General features: G+C 38.1%; 3 protein-coding genes and 1 long non-coding RNA gene across 5 annotated transcripts; 1 reads left to right on the top strand and 3 right to left on the bottom strand.

Moving 5' to 3' along the window:
- Position 1: 1 nt before the first annotated feature.
- LOC126376744 (peptidyl-prolyl cis-trans isomerase Fkbp12-like) lies at positions 2-1668 on the top strand. The gene is made up of 3 exons (XM_050024311.1): positions 2-262; positions 336-496; positions 814-1668. Exons 1-3 carry the CDS (start codon positions 226-228, stop codon positions 940-942), a joined length of 327 nt encoding a protein of 108 aa, XP_049880268.1. The 5' UTR covers positions 2-225; the 3' UTR covers positions 943-1668.
- LOC126376681 (peroxisome biogenesis factor 10) lies at positions 1668-2845 on the bottom strand. Its single transcript, XM_050024231.1, has one exon. The coding sequence runs from the start codon at positions 2732-2734 to the stop codon at positions 1913-1915; it is 822 nt and encodes a 273-aa protein (XP_049880188.1). The 5' UTR covers positions 2735-2845; the 3' UTR covers positions 1668-1912.
- A 1940-nt stretch (positions 2846-4785) lies between these two features.
- LOC126376783 (uncharacterized) lies at positions 4786-5439 on the bottom strand. The gene is made up of 2 exons (XR_007567765.1): positions 5105-5439; positions 4786-4985 (listed from the first exon to the last, which is right to left on the bottom strand). It is a non-coding gene; the product is annotated as an uncharacterized LOC126376783 (long non-coding RNA).
- Positions 5440-12488: 7049 nt separating this feature from the next.
- On the bottom strand, positions 12489-17487 carry LOC126376685 (MRG/MORF4L-binding protein). 2 transcript variants are annotated; one of them, XM_050024238.1, is made up of 6 exons: positions 17170-17487; positions 16702-16866; positions 16334-16414; positions 15476-15598; positions 14279-14392; positions 12489-13601 (listed from the first exon to the last, which is right to left on the bottom strand). In XM_050024238.1, exons 1-6 carry the CDS (start codon positions 17357-17359, stop codon positions 13495-13497), a joined length of 780 nt encoding a protein of 259 aa, XP_049880195.1. In that variant the 5' UTR covers positions 17360-17487; the 3' UTR covers positions 12489-13494. The 2 variants fall into 2 exon arrangements, with proteins under 2 accessions (XP_049880195.1, XP_049880196.1); XM_050024239.1 differs by lacking the exon at positions 16334-16414 and having other exon boundaries at positions 17170-17486.
- Positions 17488-17611: the final 124 nt, after the last annotated feature.

The raw sequence follows: 17611 nt of genomic DNA, 5'->3' as shown, positions 1-17611 counted from the left end.
GCAGTACGGTCGGTCACTCCGAGTGACACACCTGTCAGTTAAGGCAGACCTTTGTTGGTCTGTGAATGGCCTACTTAAAGAATTATTTTTTTCTGTTTCTGTCAGTTTAAGTTTGACAGAGATTGTTGGTTGGTGAACGTGCCTTTTCCTTGTGAAGTTTCCCAATAATTTTCATTTGTTTTTTCTAAATATCAATCAACTTATTTCTAAATACCACATTGCACAATGGGCGTTGATGTTGAGACTCTTTCGCCTGGAAATGGTGTGTATTTAACTAAAACCGTAATTTTGCATAACCTTATTAATCGGCTTTTATAAAATGTGTATATTTTCAGGCTCCACATATCCGAAACCCGGTCAGACGGTGGTGGTTCACTACACAGGGACCCTGACGAACGGGAAGAAGTTCGACTCATCGCGAGACCGCGGCCAGCCCTTCAAATTTACACTTGGCAAAGGGGATGTCATTAAAGGCTGGGATCAGGGATTGGCTAAAGTGAGTAACTTGATACTCTCGCACCTTATTTAATAAGTTATGCAGAGATCCGGGTGAAGCGTTCATCCAGACATGTTCCATTACTTATTGACCTAACCTATTGATTGTTTTTTTTTAATACCTTCACAGTTATTTTTTTCTTCTGCCACCATGTGGCTAATGACAGCATGTGATGTCAACATTGTAATTTTATTTATTTACTTTTAGGAAGATTAACAGCTGAATTAACAATTTCAGATACTGTATGGGTTCTAATACGTTTTATTTCTTAATACATGAATCACACTATTTTTATTAGTAATTTCTTAATTTTCCAGATGTCTGTAGGAGAGCGTGCAAAACTGACTTGTTCACCGGACTTTGCATATGGCTCTAGAGGTCACCCTGGAGTCATCCCACCAAATTCCACACTAATCTTCGATGTTGAACTGATACGTGTGGAATAAACTGCATTTTCCTTGGTTATTTATCATTAATAGTATTGTTTTTAATTTTAACTCTCGCAAAGTATTTATATATTTTGTACCTCTTAATTTGTGACTTACTATTATAGATAATGGATTTAACTTCAATATTGTAGCCTGGTGCAGCTACTTGCAATAATCTTTTAGGTAGTTTTTTTTTTTCGACCAGTACCTACCTTATCTGCCTACAAACCAACTGGTTGGGTTACTTAGAGTCCTGACTTAAGATAGTTCTACATTTTCTACACAGCCAAATCAATCTAGGGCCGGTTCTTGGTTGTAAATAGTGTATCTAAATTGCACCTTGTAACATGCAGCAGCAAAATTAATGTGTTCATGTGATTTTAAAGTGGGAAATCCCATTTTATAGCTCTATAAACCATTAGATTATAGTAAATTTAAATCTTGTGTATAAATTATTACACTAATGTTGCATTTATAATCCTTTTAGCTGCTCATCTAAACTCATGTTGCTATAGAATCTCAAAATTTTGAAAATCATGCAGTTTTTGTTTTGGCCAAGGCAAGCTACTTCATTGAAGCATTTATGTTAGATTCTAAATTTACTAAGTTTTTATTTAATTTTAAAGAACTAAATATAGGATGTGGTAGTTCCTATTGACATGCTATGGAACTAGATTAGCTTAACATTGTTAACGAGCATGTTAATATTATTTGATGTTAAAAATAAAGGGTTTTGTGTATAAATATATTTTTATTTTACGACATAAAATGCCCCACACCAATTTACAAAAATATTTAAGCTAATATCACTGGTCATAAAATAACAAGTTGGTTGTCCATGACACTTACTGCTACTATGTAGCTTACTATCATTACACCCATAAGGTAAGGTAATTTTTTTGGTATTATCATTGGCCACAGCATCTATAGTAGAATCAGTAGATGAGGTTCCCACAGTGCCGCCGATGACTAAGCTTCCCACAATAACCTATTTTTGTCCTGGATAATAATTCATCAATGGCACAACAGTGTTCTTAGTAAAAGGAGTCCGACACAATGCACACGTCTCCAAAGCTCCGTAACAGCAGTTCATACAGAAAATGTGTCCGCAGTGAAGCACACACGGTTGCAGCATCTCTTCCAGGCATGCTACACATGATTTACTGCTATCCACTTCATTTGGAAAGTCTCTCATTAAGTCCATATTCTTTTTGGCCTGGTAAATGCTCTGTCCACAAGATATAAAGGCATGTAAAAGTGTAACGATTCCCAATAACCTCAAATGAGCGTAATACGCCGCAGCTGCAGGGCGTACGTGGACGTAATCTATAGCAGTGATTGACTTTCCTATTTGTAATGGTCCTCCTTTGATGTAACTTAATGCACGGTGTATGCTTTCAATTTGTGGCACCATATTGTTCACGGCCTTGATAATAACAAGAAACGTGTTCTGAGCTTCAGGTCGTAAAGCTGTACTGTGTTCGACACTCTTTTCGGCTTTTCGCAGTATCTTTCTAGTTAGATTTTCACCAAAAGCTGATAACAGTATGCTTAAAAGTCTGCTGGTAAAGGTCGGGAGTTTATGGTAAGTTTCGTCAACTTGTACAATGCCTGAGTACTCTTCTCCGAGTGTTTGAAGTTCCTTCAGGGTAGTAAAAAATTTGTAAAGCACTGATGATAAAGGAGCAGCCTTCGGTGCATGATGAGAAGGCATGAGACGAGCCAGCGACTCTGCCAGTTGCTTCTCGTACAAATCGTCTTTCTGCCATGCTCGGAGTACTTCAGCTGGCTGCGCTGCTGGCAAAGCCATTTTTTAATTTACCTAAGACTTATTTATATTATTTTTACGACTTTATTATGACAAATAAATCTTTGATTACAAAATGAACTTTGATACAGTTTCGGTTTACTTGCACGATTTTGACATTACTACTGAGCAGGACAAAAGACATCTGTGATTGAAAACGGAAACTATGTTGACGTCGTTTCTTTCTTTGGTAATAGTTATGGTTAATAAAATCAAATAAAATGCATCACTTGACAGATTGAATTTTTAAATAAAGGTCAATTTATTATGTATTTGTCTAAAAACACACAACGTCGATATGAAGATTGTTTTGTGAACTTACCCTTTACTCCCGCTATGTTGGTACTATTTACCTGCTTGTCACGATTGTCATTTCATAATAAGGCTTTTTGGCGGGAGGCGGGAACGGGACAGTTGCTTTCTTCATTGAATAATCTAAATAATTAATACGAAGTGGTGTTTTGTGGTTAATGATCGCATTAAGTTAGTCGGAAGACATTCGCGAGTGTTATTATATTGGAGTATTCAATAAACAAAGTGTATCTGCCTATTTTCGCTTCGTGTCAGGAAGCCGCTTCATAACTCAAAAGTTTATGCGGACTTTTGAGTTAATTCGTTTGGGGTTCGGAGTAGGAGTCTACTCCGAGGGTGGGGGCTTAGGTTTCATCATCATCACCTTTCATCATTTCATTAATCATCAAGAAAAAAAATACGTCAGACATGGCTGTATGGGCATAGTTCCCTTTGCCTTACCCTTCGGGGAAAACCAAACCAAAAAAAAAAAAAAAACCTGCTTGTCACCTGCTAGGGCAACACTTTCATAAATTTTGAAAGTGTGGTAGCACTGCAATTCTGTCATCTTTTCATAGCGTTTTGTGATTCCCGCTTATACGGTTTATAACTTTTCTCGAGATCGTAAAAAGTTTAAAATCACAAGTTAAATAGCCGTAAAATAGTATATTTTCGTGCCAAATTTGTGTTGTGCCGTAATATGAGTGAGGAAAGTGTGTGTAATACCCCGCCTACTGCGGAAAACGAGGTTCAAGAACCTCCACAATATTCTCGCGAAGAAAATGTAAGTTCTTCCAGTAACGACTGTGGGGACACTGAATCGGATTCAGAGGGTCAATCCTCACGTCGTCCAAACTAGAGATCCAAGCGTAAATCACAATACAGAGGGTTACGATCCACGCATTGATACCCTCATCACTCAAGTAAGTCAACTTACAAATTATGTACAAAACTTTTTGCCGACGTCATTACCCGGCTCATCTGTAGCTAATTCAGTTAGCTCATCCTCTTCTAACAAATTTTTAACCAAACCCAATGCTGTACAACTTAATTTGGGAGAAATCCAAACTGTTACAGACACCACAAAGGTCATTAAAAATACATCTCAAAAGCGTGTGGACGAATTAATCGATTACAACACTTTAATAGTGATGGTTAGAAAGAGGTGAAGTACTCTAAAGTCTTCAAACCCTTTTAGCAAAGCCGGGCTTTGTGGAGCAAAAACTTAATACTGAACTTTGCCATCTAAATAAAGGCAAAGATTATCTTGCAACAACTGAAAGGGCTATGGCAAGGCTTACTAATGGCTTACTAGAACAGAAAGAAATAATCTGTGACAATTTACAAGAAATTGTTAATTGGGCTAACAACTCATCGGCTGAGTTGAACCCAACTAATTTGTATGAAAAGATATTAATTTCTATTCTATTTTCTTTGTTTGTGGCTGCATCGTCCAGAAACGATGATTCTGCCAACATCAAGGTTCAACAGAAAATACTTAACATTAAAATATAATTTTGATCGGTTAAGTCCTGTATTTGGTCCGGCTTCTGCTCATTACAAAAATATGGAACAGATGTTACAGGTAGTTTGTGAGAGGGCCGAATGCCTATAAATTAAGAGGGGAATGGATTATCTCTGAAGTAGGTAATAAAAACCTTCAGAACACATTGAGGAGATTACCTCCAAGTGCCGAACATTTATACAATACAATACAATAAATATGTGTACTGTTGGTATACCTATCTAAATAAATAAATAAATACAAATACACTTTATTGCACCAAAATAAAAAGAAATTACAAAAAGACTCTTAACTAAGTAAATGGCAAATGGCGGCCTTATCGCTTAAAGCGATTTCTTCCAGACAACCATAAGGTTCCATCTATTTGACCAGAACACCCTCACGCCGGTCATACAGTCACGGGGAGGCACAAATTCCTGGTTAAACGTTCCATCTTACCTGAAAGTAAATAAACCATTCGCTAAGAAGAGACCATCTGAAACTTTTGTGTCAATCTCATGATTCACACCAGGACATGAGTTAATAGGGCTCCGCCTAGTACTTCAACGCATACTTACACATACCAATAGCCAAACCGTAGTGTACAATAGAGAGCCCCCTATCTATCCCCTAGCTACCCTTCTGTGTAGCATCCGCACCTCGCACATTTTTAATATTGATGAACTGGATCGCGGAGATCCTACGTTCGAGAGGAATTCGTCGAGTTCTAGTCTACCTAGACAATTTCCTCCGGGCCAATCAAGACTAGACCAAGTTGATTACTCAAACTGCGGAAGTTGTAAGTCTCTTGGAATCCTTGGGATGGCAGATAAATTATCTAAAATCTATACTGAAATTGATTTCAGTATACACACAGTTGACACAGGAGTATTTAGGGATCACTGGGAATACAAAGTTGAACTTCTGTTCAAGTTGTGTTTCTTATTTTGTTTCTATCAAAATAAGAAAGTTAGAACAGTCCATAGCAAACATAAAACAACACATTGCAAAAAAAAAAAAAAAAAAAAAGTACTAGGTCAGTCAACTTTGTTATTCCAAAGATCCGCCTCCATTGTTCTTACCTTCAAATTTTTCTGAAATATTTTAAATTCAATAAAAAATTGTTACTGGTGTTATCCCCACAAGTACGGAACGACATGAAGCAAGTCAACTCCCCATACACCCACTCACTGACTACCGATTCGGTGGACTCGGGTTGGGAAGCTCAGTTGGACGAGACCCTCTTATCGGAATCTTGGTCGAAAGAACAGAGGAGGAAGCACTCGATCTGGAAAGAGCTTTTCGCAGTATATGCATTATTACATACATAAACAGCCTATATACGTCCTACTGCTGGGCACAGGCCTCCCCTCAATCAACCGGAGGGGGTATGGAGCATACTCCACCACGCTGCTCCAATGCGGGTTGGTGGAGGTGTTTTTACGGATAACCGGGACCATCGGCTTAACGTGCACTCCGAAGTACGGAACCGTCTTACTTTTTCGGACAATCAGGTGATTCAAGCCTGAAAAGTCCTTACCAAACAAAGGACAGTCTCACAAAATAATTTCGACAATGTCCCCAACGGGAGTCGAACCCGGACCTCCAGATCGTAAGCCTAACGCTCTAACCACTAGACCACGGAGGCTGTTGTTGCTGTTGGAGATGTGTATTGATTCGGGATCAATTCCATCGTCTGCAGAATTGCCCATATTCTAGTCCAGTTCGACAACCGAACATTGGTCTCCTACATTCGGAAGGAAGGGGGAACGCGCTCTTTCAACTTATTCAATCTGACATGCAAGTTGTTGAAGCTGACAGACAGGCTGAACATAACCCTGTCAGCACACTACCTCCCGGGGAGGTACAACTGCACTGCCGATCGCCTCTCACGGGCACGGCATATATCGGAATGGCACCTGTTGCCCACTACAACAAACCGATTATTTCATCGTTGGGGCACACCAGACGTCGATCTGTTCGCGTCTGCCGAAAGAGCCGTGGTCAACATGTACGTCTCATTAGACTGCAAAGATTGCTCAGCACTCTTCTCAAATGCTTTCATTCAAGTGTGGGAACTTCAACTGGGCTGGACTTTCCCTCCACCCAACCTCATCCCTCGAGTTCTGGCCCATATGAACAGCGCCAAGGGTCTGTATATTGTAATACCTCCACTTCGGGAAAAAATATATTGGCTGGAAGACTTTAGGTCTTGGGCCTTACAGGTCATGGGTTCCACCTATTACGATAGAGAAGCTCGCGGAGTGCTTAGTGGACACTGCCACGAACCGTTCACCCTTACAAATCGACCAAGTGAACCTACAGGCTTGGTTACTTAAAGCTGGGGGCAACAAACTAGTAACTGGTCAGAACCCGAAAAGCAATTATTATATAACAGTTGTTGGCAATCCACAACGAGTACCTATTTTCCTGCAATTAAGGGGTGGTTCAAGTGGTGTGACGAAAATCGTGTTAGTAGCACAAGTCCAGAAAGTCACATAAATGCAGATTTTTAGCCTACATACACTTGGTGGAGAAACTTGCATACAGTTCGATTCTAATCCATAAATCTGCAATATTTACATTTTGTATAATTAGACGGGACCGTAAGTCTGATGACCAATTATTACTATGACAGATTTCAGCATCATTCAGAGCAATTTCAGCATCCAACAAGTCAAAGCAAAAAAAAAAAAAAAAAAATCTGCCTGTTTGGGTTATCCAGATTGTTCATTATTTGATTGGTAAGTTGTCCCATAACCAAAAATACTTTATTTGAAATCTCTTTGGTTCAAAGACAGACACTGCTATCCATAGGCAGTCAGGATGGCAGCTCTTAAAATATTATAATTAAAACACCCTAGCTATATAGCAAGCAAATGTGCCCAGTTACTTGAGCAAGACGTCTTATTGAAGTTTCTCAAAACAGAGGGAATGAGGTTGATAAACTGAAGCACCTATTTATCACTATAACAGGACAACCATAACCAGCTTCTAGGACTGTTATTGGCAGATCAGCTGTGGCCTCAGCAAGCTGGGTTGAAAATCATCCCATTGATGACATACTATCATGAGGCAACTTGAAGAATCAAGATACTTTAAAAAAAAGTCTATAGTATTTCTTTACAAGAAATACAAAAAAAGAGTAATACATCTCATTTACTGTTTAATAATGTTGTGCCTGAATAATAATTTTATAAGTTTGAATAAATTATTATGTGTTGATTGTTTCATAAAAGTTTTTAAGAAACAATAAATATTATAATTTTCACATAGCGTTTTGTGTTTGTCACCAGCAGATATCAAACAGGTCTTCATATCGACGTTGTGTGTTTTTAGACAAATACATAATATAATATTTTGAATTACAACAAAATGATTATTATGTATTGAAAGAAAAACACACAACGTCGCAGGAATATCTTCCTGGTGAAGGACTATGAAAAGATGACAGAATTGCAGTGCTACCACACTTTCAAAATTTATGAAAGTGTTGCCCTAGCAGGTGACAAGCAGGTAAATAGTACCAACATAGCGGGAGTAAAGGGTAAGTTCACAAAACAATCTTCATGGGCTATTATTTTATTCTGGGTCCCATGGTTAACTTATTCGCCAAAAAAAATTTTTTTTATTTATGCTATTGTTTGTTAATATTTCTTACTATTATAACAATAATAATATTTAAATCACATTTTACAGGACTTTGCAGCGATGTTTACCAATTATTTTTCACTTATTTTTATATTTATACTAGGGAGGGTGCAGAAAAACAACAACTGTGTTACTTTGTTACATTATGTAGTTTTATTATTGGGAACGTTCACATTAAATTCAAACCTTTTTTTTTTAAATTAAGATAAAAGATTTTTGAACTTATATTATTAAATAACGAAACATTTCAGTCTAATACATCTTTTTATGGTTAGGTTTACCACTTCGTTACCTAATTTTGATTTTATGAGATAAACTTTTTTAATGAAATAGAAAACAATAGCAGTTCAAGCATTTTATTTATGGAGGCCATTTATATATTAAAAATAATCAAAAAAAGTCAAAAATTTTAAAACATACTTAGGTAGTTTTAGCTATAATTCTGAAAATGTCTCCATAAAAATGGGGGACAAAAAAGTAACGCAGTAGTTTAGTAAGTAACATAATGGTAAACTTTCCGCATCTATGGTGTTTAACTTACTGAAAACAATTAAAAACAGAATACAATTAAATTGAAACCATAACAAATTAAACAAAACTCTCTTAGAATAAAATAAAATCAAAACTTCTCAAAAAAACAGTATTAAACATACATTAGTTTCTGTCTGAGTCTCTCTTCAGTCTTATTTTTCAAATATATTTAATGGGACATCAAATTCATTCAATACGTTTTCAGCAAATGGAATTCTATAGTCTCTGCTTACCCCGGTGGGAAATAGGCATGAGTTTATGTATGTATGTATGTCATCATCGTCATCAGCCTTACGACGCCCACTGCTGGGCATAGGCCTCCCCCAAGGATCTCCACGACGATCGGTCCTGCGCTGCCCGCATCCAGCGGCTTCCCGCGACCTTCACCAAATCGTTGGTCTACTTTGTAGCGGGCCTATACTGAGCGTCGTCCGACACGTGGTCGCCATTCTAGAACCTTTCCGCCCCAGCGGCCATCGGTTCTCCTCGCTATGTGTCCTGCCCACTGCCACTTCAGCTTTGCAATTCGCCGAGCTATGTCGGTGACTTTAGTTCTCCTGCGGATCTCCTCATTTCTGATTTGATCGAGCAGGGAAATACCGAGCATAGCTCTCTCCATTGCCCGCTGAGCGACACCGAGCCTCCTCACGGGGTCCATAGTAAGCGGCCACGTCTCACTGCCGTAGGTCATCACTGGCAACACGCACTGGTCAGAGACTTTCCTCTTGAGACACTGAGGTATTTTGAACGAGAAGATATTCGCAGCTTCCCGAACGCTGCCCATCCGTGTTGGATCCGACGAGAGATCTCTTTCTCGAAGTTGGACTTACCTAACTGGATTATTTGTCCTAGGTAAATGTACTGGTCTACAACTTCGAGTGTAACGTTCCCAACCTGAACTGGAGTGGGTGCGACATGGTCGTTGGACACAAAATGTTCGTGCTAAGACCCACTCGTTGGGATGCGTTACTGAGATGCTCGAGCATGGTGTTCTGGTCTTCCAGGGTCTCAGCCATTAGGACTATATCATCGGCAAATCGAAGGTGCGTCATGTACTCCAATCTCAATCTCCCTCAGGATTTCGGGAGTCGACGAAATGACTCTGCCGTCCTCAGTTTTCAGTCTCGTTAGTTGACTTTGCCCAATAGACAGATCTTTTGCGAACACCTTGGAGCCCTTGTTCCGCTCTATAGCCACTTTAATACGTGTAGTATTAAATTGGCGAAGGTCGCTCGTCAAAGACTTCGAGATCTGTCTATTAAGTTGTCTATAATGTAAGACATCCGCTGAGTCCTGCAGCCTCATTTCGTGTCTCTTATCCATGAGTTCGAGTGTGTGTGCGAGAGTTTCTGCGTTTTGGTACGGCGGGTTCTAAAGTGTTTAGAACCTACCGTACGGACAGCATCCACCATCAGGTCGTTTATATCGTCCACTTCTGCGCAGTTATCAAGGTACTCGAAGCGGTTTTGAAGCTCGAGCTGAAAGCGCTCGGGTTTTTGGATCTGGGCTGGCGCCGGTCGGAGCGTGGATTTTATCACTCGCGATCTTTCTAGCTTGATATTGATATTCAATGTGCCTCTTACCATGCGGTGATCACTTCCCGTCTTAACGGCATTGATCACAGAGACATCATTGAATATGTGCTTTTTTGTCGACATGATAAAATCGATCTCGTTTTTATAATTTCCACTGGGACTTATCCAGGTCCATTTGCGGGTGCGGGCTTTCTGAAGAAGGAGTTCATCATATAGAGGTTATCCTTCTCCATAAAGTCCGCCAGCATCCGGCCTCTGGTGTTCCGGACCCCAAATCCAAATTGCCCCACTCTCAGCTCGTTACCGCAACGCTTCCCCAACTGTGCATTAAAGTCCCCTATCACTATCGTGTAGTGGCTTTTATGGCTATGCATGGCTTTAGAAATCTCCTCATAGTCTCCACTTCGTCATCGTGGTGTCCCGAGGTCGGAGCGTATGCCTGGATGACAGTCAGCGAATATCGAGATGATATTCTGAGTATCAGGCACGCTACCCTGCTCGAAACACTACCGATGGTCAACACGTTGTTGACTAGGGACTTGTGGACGATAAACTCGACACTCTGTAACGAAATAATTATAAATTAAATTATTAAAACCATTAAATTTGTAAATATTGAGCAAAAACTTTGAGTATTTCCACTGCGTTACGATTGCTACAACTGCGTTACATTTCGCAGTAACGCAGTGCATCGGTAACTCAGTTGTAGAAACCACGTGTATTCTAAAATAGCACTCATATGGTAATTCATTTTATAAAACAGATCGTGTACAATAAATATTTGCTCCTTTTTTTAAGATATAACGTAAAAGATTATTCAATATTCAAAAAACTCACCTATCACAGCGGTCACTCAGCGGTCTCCCAATTAATACACGCACCTATCCCGCCGGCGTCCTCGCGACTGACTCGGCGAATTTCAAAGCCACGCACTCCCCCCGCGCCCCAATAATATTTGATTATATGTTATACGACTTTCGGCGCAAATGCATACAAAATTCTAATTTTAAGACTCAGTTTCGTATGGTAACATAGTGTTCGTAATTTTTCGGTTTGCCGCGGGGACACAATAAATATTTTGGAATAATTAAAAACTGATAAAGGAAAATAATATTTATTATTGTTAAAGTAAAGATTAAATTACGTGTTATTACCGCAAATATTACATTTTAATAGCGTCTTGAAGAGTTTTTAAGTAATGTATGTTTATATGGAGTAAATATATGAGAGGGACAGTGGAATTTTGTAGGGAAACAACTGCGTTACTCAAAAGTACAACTTAGTTACCGTGTTTTTGGTTAAATTCAAATAATTTTGATAAAAACGTGGAACATAAAAGCATGAGTATAACATCAGAAATGTACCAATAGTGTAATTATTTAAAAAATAATTGTTTGCTTTAATAAAAATCGTGTTTGAACGTGAGAGACAGGTTATGGGACCCAAAATAAAATAATAGCCCTCATATCGACGTTGTGTGTTTTTCTTTCAATACATAATAATCATTTTGTTGTAATTCAAAATATTATATTTTTTTATTGTAAATTTCTTGGGGGGAGGCCTATGCCCAGCAGTGGGCGTCGTACGGCTGATGATTGTAAATTTGACTTTTAAGTTTATTTTTTTTGTTTTACAGAGTTGAAAAAATAACGACGTGGATTTTCTGTTTGCGACGTAGACGTTTTGCTGCTTATCTATCTATCTATAAGAACTAACGAGTTCGAATCGGGGTACCTAGTTTCTTCTTCTTCAATGTATATTACGCGATTCATCGGGCTTGACCTATGAACTTGACGCGCCGGGTGTTGGTATGAAATGTATAGCGAACTTGTGGCGTCGCCCACCTAATATACCTATCATTTTTTATACCGCGCCCGGCCTATCCCGTTTAAAATCCCTTTAGCCATGCCTCTTTTCTATGACTGTTCACAGAAATGCATGAGCATGGCCACACCCCGGACACTTCATACAAACAACTTCGTTTTACACCGACACCACACATTGACGTTATCATACACGCGCATCTGTGTGTGTTTACTCTATGTTCGAGGGGGGTGAGGTAAACCTAGCTCAGACGCTGGTGGGGAGCGGAGAGTTACCGTTCTATACATAGTATTATTCCTTATTCTATGGCATGGCACTGCTTTCTATGTAAAAGCGTCGTGACATGTCTGTAAAAGCATTGTTTCCCCACAGAATAGAAAAGGTCGATATTAGGTACCTACTAGGAGATTAAAACGCCGTATACTAATAGTATTGTTTATTTAATACATAAACTATAGTATGGGTTGGTACAGCAATATTCGGTACATAACCAAGTATTAACTGTAAACATTAAAGTGCATCATTTCATAATAATACTACTACAAAAGTCAAGTCATTCATAAAAGATGGAGTGGACCTTCGAAGGGTGGGACCCACAGATATTATAGAGTTAGGATCACGAACATTTGCTTGTAAGAGGCTTGTAATAAGGAATTTCCAGGCTACGTTCCCCAAAAAAATATATAGATTTCGCTGTACGGATTTTCTTTCGTTGAACTTCTAATTTCATTGAAAACAAAAATAAGCAACTTTCATCTTTGTTTTTGGGCATAAATGATGACCGTTGTTATTACACCAAGGCACATCACATCTTCCACCCCTTATTATTCTGATCAAAATAAAGTGAAGCAATATAGGTACCTAATTTAACATAATTCTATACCTACGTATCTAATCCAAATACCACGCACCAATTAGTTTTATATATGCCTTTGGCATCAAATATAATAATATTTTTGAATAATTATTTACCGCGAGCAATGAGAAAATAGGTAATTATCACCTTAAATCGGAACAGCGCCATATATACTTTTTTAAGGGAGGTAACCTGGATAGTCCCACATTATCGTAAACAGTAAAATTCAAATCTTAGAATGTTGTCGCTTGTCGGGGTTCCTTTATTGGTATTATTATCATGCTAAAATGAACAATCCTCATCAGTACCTTGCTGGAAAACAAATTTGTTATAATAAAGGCAAAAGTTTGCGGCAACCCTAACAGACTGATCATACAAGGAGTATAAATATCCATAAAATGAATGCAAAATCACACTTATTCATGCTTGTATATTTCATTCTGTCTTTTGTAAGTTACGAGTTAAGCACATTCACTGCACTCCGTTCACGCCCGCGCACGTGGGTTCGGTGGCCCCACCATGGGCGCTGCGAGTGTCAGAAGAAGTGGTGGTAGGTATTGGTCGGCTGGCGTCAGGTGCGGCGACGTTTGGCGGGGGTCGTGGCCGGAGGGGTCGAGGTGTTCGCGCGACGGCGGCCGCGGCGGCCGCTGTCTTCGTCTATCAGTGGAGACTCCCACGCTGGAAGGTTTATTTTATTTGTAAAATTGATATACCGACACATCATCATCCCCCAAGCATTATCCCGTTTTTCACAGGGTCCGCTTACCCAACTGAAGATTTGACAGGTCCGGTTTTTTACAGGAGCGACTGCCTGTCTGACCTTACAACGCGCGAAGGGAAAACCAGTCCATTACAGGTCAGGTCACATACCTCCGAAAATGCATTTCTCGGGAATGTGGGTTTCCTCACGATGTTTCCTTCACCGCTGAGCACGTGATAATCATTTATAATCTAAACATGAATTCGAAAACAAATTCGACAATCATTGGTTTAGGCCTGTGCTGGATTCGAACCTGCGACCTCAAAGTGAGATGCAAGTGTTCTACTAAATGGCCTACCACAGCTACAATTGATATACCGACACACTAATTATAATTATAACCAGGCCTTTATTGTAACGTTTTCAATGTTTCATTAACATTAAATATTTTTTATCCAAACTCTAATAAAAATATAAGTTTAGGAATTCAATTTTACGTATTTCTTTTATTTTAAATATCGTTTTTTTTTCAAGGTCAGTTTTTTTATTATACGTTGACCTTTAACAAGTTTACGTTTCCCAAATATGTGGAATGAATAAGACTTCAGAGTCAGATGTAATAACAACGTGGACCAAGATGGATCAAATAACTTACCAGCCGCAGAGCTGACTTTAGACTTTGTTTTTTCTCTTTGCGATGTAGACTTTCTGCTACTGGAACTGTCTCTAGGACCTGACGCATTTGAGTCGCGGGAGTCTCTCCTTCGATCTAAAGGAAAATACATTTTTAAACACATGTTAACCTCACTTGCGAAAGCGAGTTGTCATAGGGTACTTACTCTCCAGACTGAAACTTTGTCGTGATAACAAAGTCCAGATGTAGTTGTGGGCAACATTTAATTTATAAATAAGAATGTTTTATTGCGACTATGTGTTCGTACAAAATGTCTACTTGGGAAAAACCGCATTTGTCAGCACCTCTTGCTTTAGCAAATGACGGTTCTGAGTAACGGAAAAGGATAGAAGCATAGGAAAATAGTGCTAGTGCTATGAGGTGCTATCCACGATAGTGCTAGTGCTATAAGGTGCTGTGGATAGTGCTATGAGGTGCTGTGGATAGTGCTATGAGGTGCTGATAGATGTGGTTAGCTTAATAGCTACGTCCGCGTGGACTTAGCTATCGCGACAAGTTCCATAAGTCATTAAAGTAGTCTGGAATAACCCCATGTCATTTTCTGTAGCCCTGATAATGTGCACGCATTTTACGATAGTTATCTATGATATTCCCAACGGCCTCCGTGGTCCAGTAGTTGAGCGTTGTGCTCACGATCCGGAGGTCCCAAGTTCGAATCCCGGTCGGGACAAATCACAAAAATCACTTTGTGATCCCTAGTTTGGTTAGGACATTACAGGCTGATCACCTGATTGTCCAAAGCAAGATGATCCGTGCTTCTGAAGGCACGTTAAGCCGTTGCTCCCGGTTATTACTTACTGATGTAAGTACGTAGTCGTTACAAGAGCCATGTCAGGGGCCTATGGCGGCTCAATAATAACCCTGACACCGGGGTTGTTGGGGTTGGTAATCCACCTCACAACCCACACGATAGAAGAAGATATTCCCAATGACATATTGGGAATATGAATTTATTAATAATGATAATGATGATTTATTTGATAACATTCATTACAGGTCACATTAGTTCACAACTTATCATAAGTAGTTATTTATTACAATTACTCCATTAACTATTCCAACGTTAATATAATAAACAATTACAAGTAATAATTTATTTGAAACGTTAAAATAAATTGTATAATTACGTGAGTACATTAGTTATTATTATGTACATACCATAATCTTTTTCAGATTTGATGCTAGGAGTATCAGTAGAGGCGTGTGAACTCCCACTTTCTTTACGAGTCTTGGTGGAGAGCGCGCTAACACTGTCTTTGCGCTGACTAACTGTTGCTATGGCTACGGAAAAACAAACAGTATAATACAGAACATATAAACAAATTGTTTCAATGTGAAATAGACTACTCATATAAACATATAAATCATAATATTTCCTGGCCATATACTAAATGTTCCAATCTAGACAATCTACACATATGAAAGAAATTTGAACACACAATGTATATACATAATTATTTCTATAATACTGATTTAGACACAATACATGATACTTTTATGACATTTAGCATTATATGTATATAAAATATGAAAATTATTTTTTATAAATTCTTTTTTATATGTAATAGGCTCAAAAATGCACAACGAATCTGTCTATAACTTTCGCAAGAAGCATGCTTACAGACCCTCACCTTATTCCCTTATTGGTACCCTTACCTTATTACCCTTACCTTATTACTTATTTAATTAGAATACTTATAACACTAAAATAATGAAAATATATAGTAAATTATAATGAACGTAGATTAACATTTGAGCTTGTTTCATAAACTTTAGAAAGTAATAAATGATATTTATGTCCATTAATTGATTGTGATTTATACTACTTTTTATTATCCTTCTTTGTATATGAAAAAATGTTAATCTATTTCAATGAGCGAACTATACCGCTGCTAATTATGACTAAATACATGATACCTTTAACTGTGAATATTCACAAAATAAATACATATAAATAAAACCATGGATGCCAGCATTGCAAATAAACTGGATAATATTAAAAGTGAGTTATGCTACCTTTAGGAGTACTATCTTTAGATGCAGTGCCCCTAGAACTGCTTCTAGGGGTTGTGACCTTAGGCGAGGGGCTCCGAACATCTAAACGTAACATTTTTTTAATAAAGGCATTAAAATATAAGGGAATAACAAGACCAAGACAAAGTGAGTCCTTCAGCCAAAGCAAACAAAAAAAACTATTTTTTTTTTCTCGACAGAAGTAAAACTTTGGAATAATTAAGTGATGGTAGCATTATGTGCAATGGGTCAAAAATATCACAGAAAATCTTTTATTAGGAGACAGTAAGCAAAAGTTAATTAAGTAATTCGCAAGAAGCCACAGTGGAATATGTATTCATACATTTTAAATATTTTTCGGATTTTTTTACCTTCACTCTCATCACCTAAGATGGCGTCTTTACATTTCTGTTTGATCAGAGCCCCAAACTCACTCTCAGGTAGGCTGAATGGTTGCTCGTGGTTTGGAAATGGTATAGGCTCTGTATCATCTAACATGGACATGTCATACAAGCTTTCCAAATGCTTCCATATGTCTGGAATAATTAATCAATTTTGTTAAAGCATGCTGATATTTTAGAAATGAACTTACTAACAGTATTACTAAGTATCACTTATTACTTTAATAGGTAAATCAATTTAATTTAAATAGTGTAAAAAAAATCACAAACATACAAAAACACACATTGCAAATATAAATAAATAAATCTAAGGAAGTGGGGACTTCAACACAATAACACAATCCACTTCAATAACTTCAGTTACGATAGTTTGAGAAACACTGCCCTTTTACAACTTTCCGAGTAAAACATGAAAATCTTAAGCCAAATATTCTGTACCTTGTGTAGATATTTCCTTTGTGATAGAATTAGAAAGTTTCTCCCAAATACAAGCCATGTGGAAATGTTTGTTTATTCCCACCGGCTTATGATTTGCCATTGCGTAAAATAACTGTATATCCATGTCCACGTCCCATTCTACAGCCTCATCGGCCGGTTTTACTTCAACCTCTTCTTCACTCGAAACCATTTTTAACACATGAAATTAACAATTAACCAAATTATACGCCGTCAGAATCTCTCATCTCCGGAAAATAAACAAATTTTAAAATTCCATAATCCATAAACATTTTGACAGTTCTTACTTTTTAAATATCTTTGGGTTGCTACTCTAAAACAATATCTACTTGCAATGTAATGGGTGTCGGTGTGTTACTTTACTCAAGGAAGCAAGTAAGATGCTATGAATCAATTGCAATGAATGAATCAGTCAAATGAATAT

This window comes from Pectinophora gossypiella, chromosome 21, assembly GCF_024362695.1.
Source record: "Pectinophora gossypiella chromosome 21, ilPecGoss1.1, whole genome shotgun sequence".
Lineage (NCBI taxonomy): Eukaryota > Metazoa > Arthropoda > Insecta > Lepidoptera > Gelechiidae > Pectinophora > Pectinophora gossypiella.
Note: the sequence above shows the minus strand (reverse complement) of the source record. Positions and strands in the feature narration are given on the sequence as shown.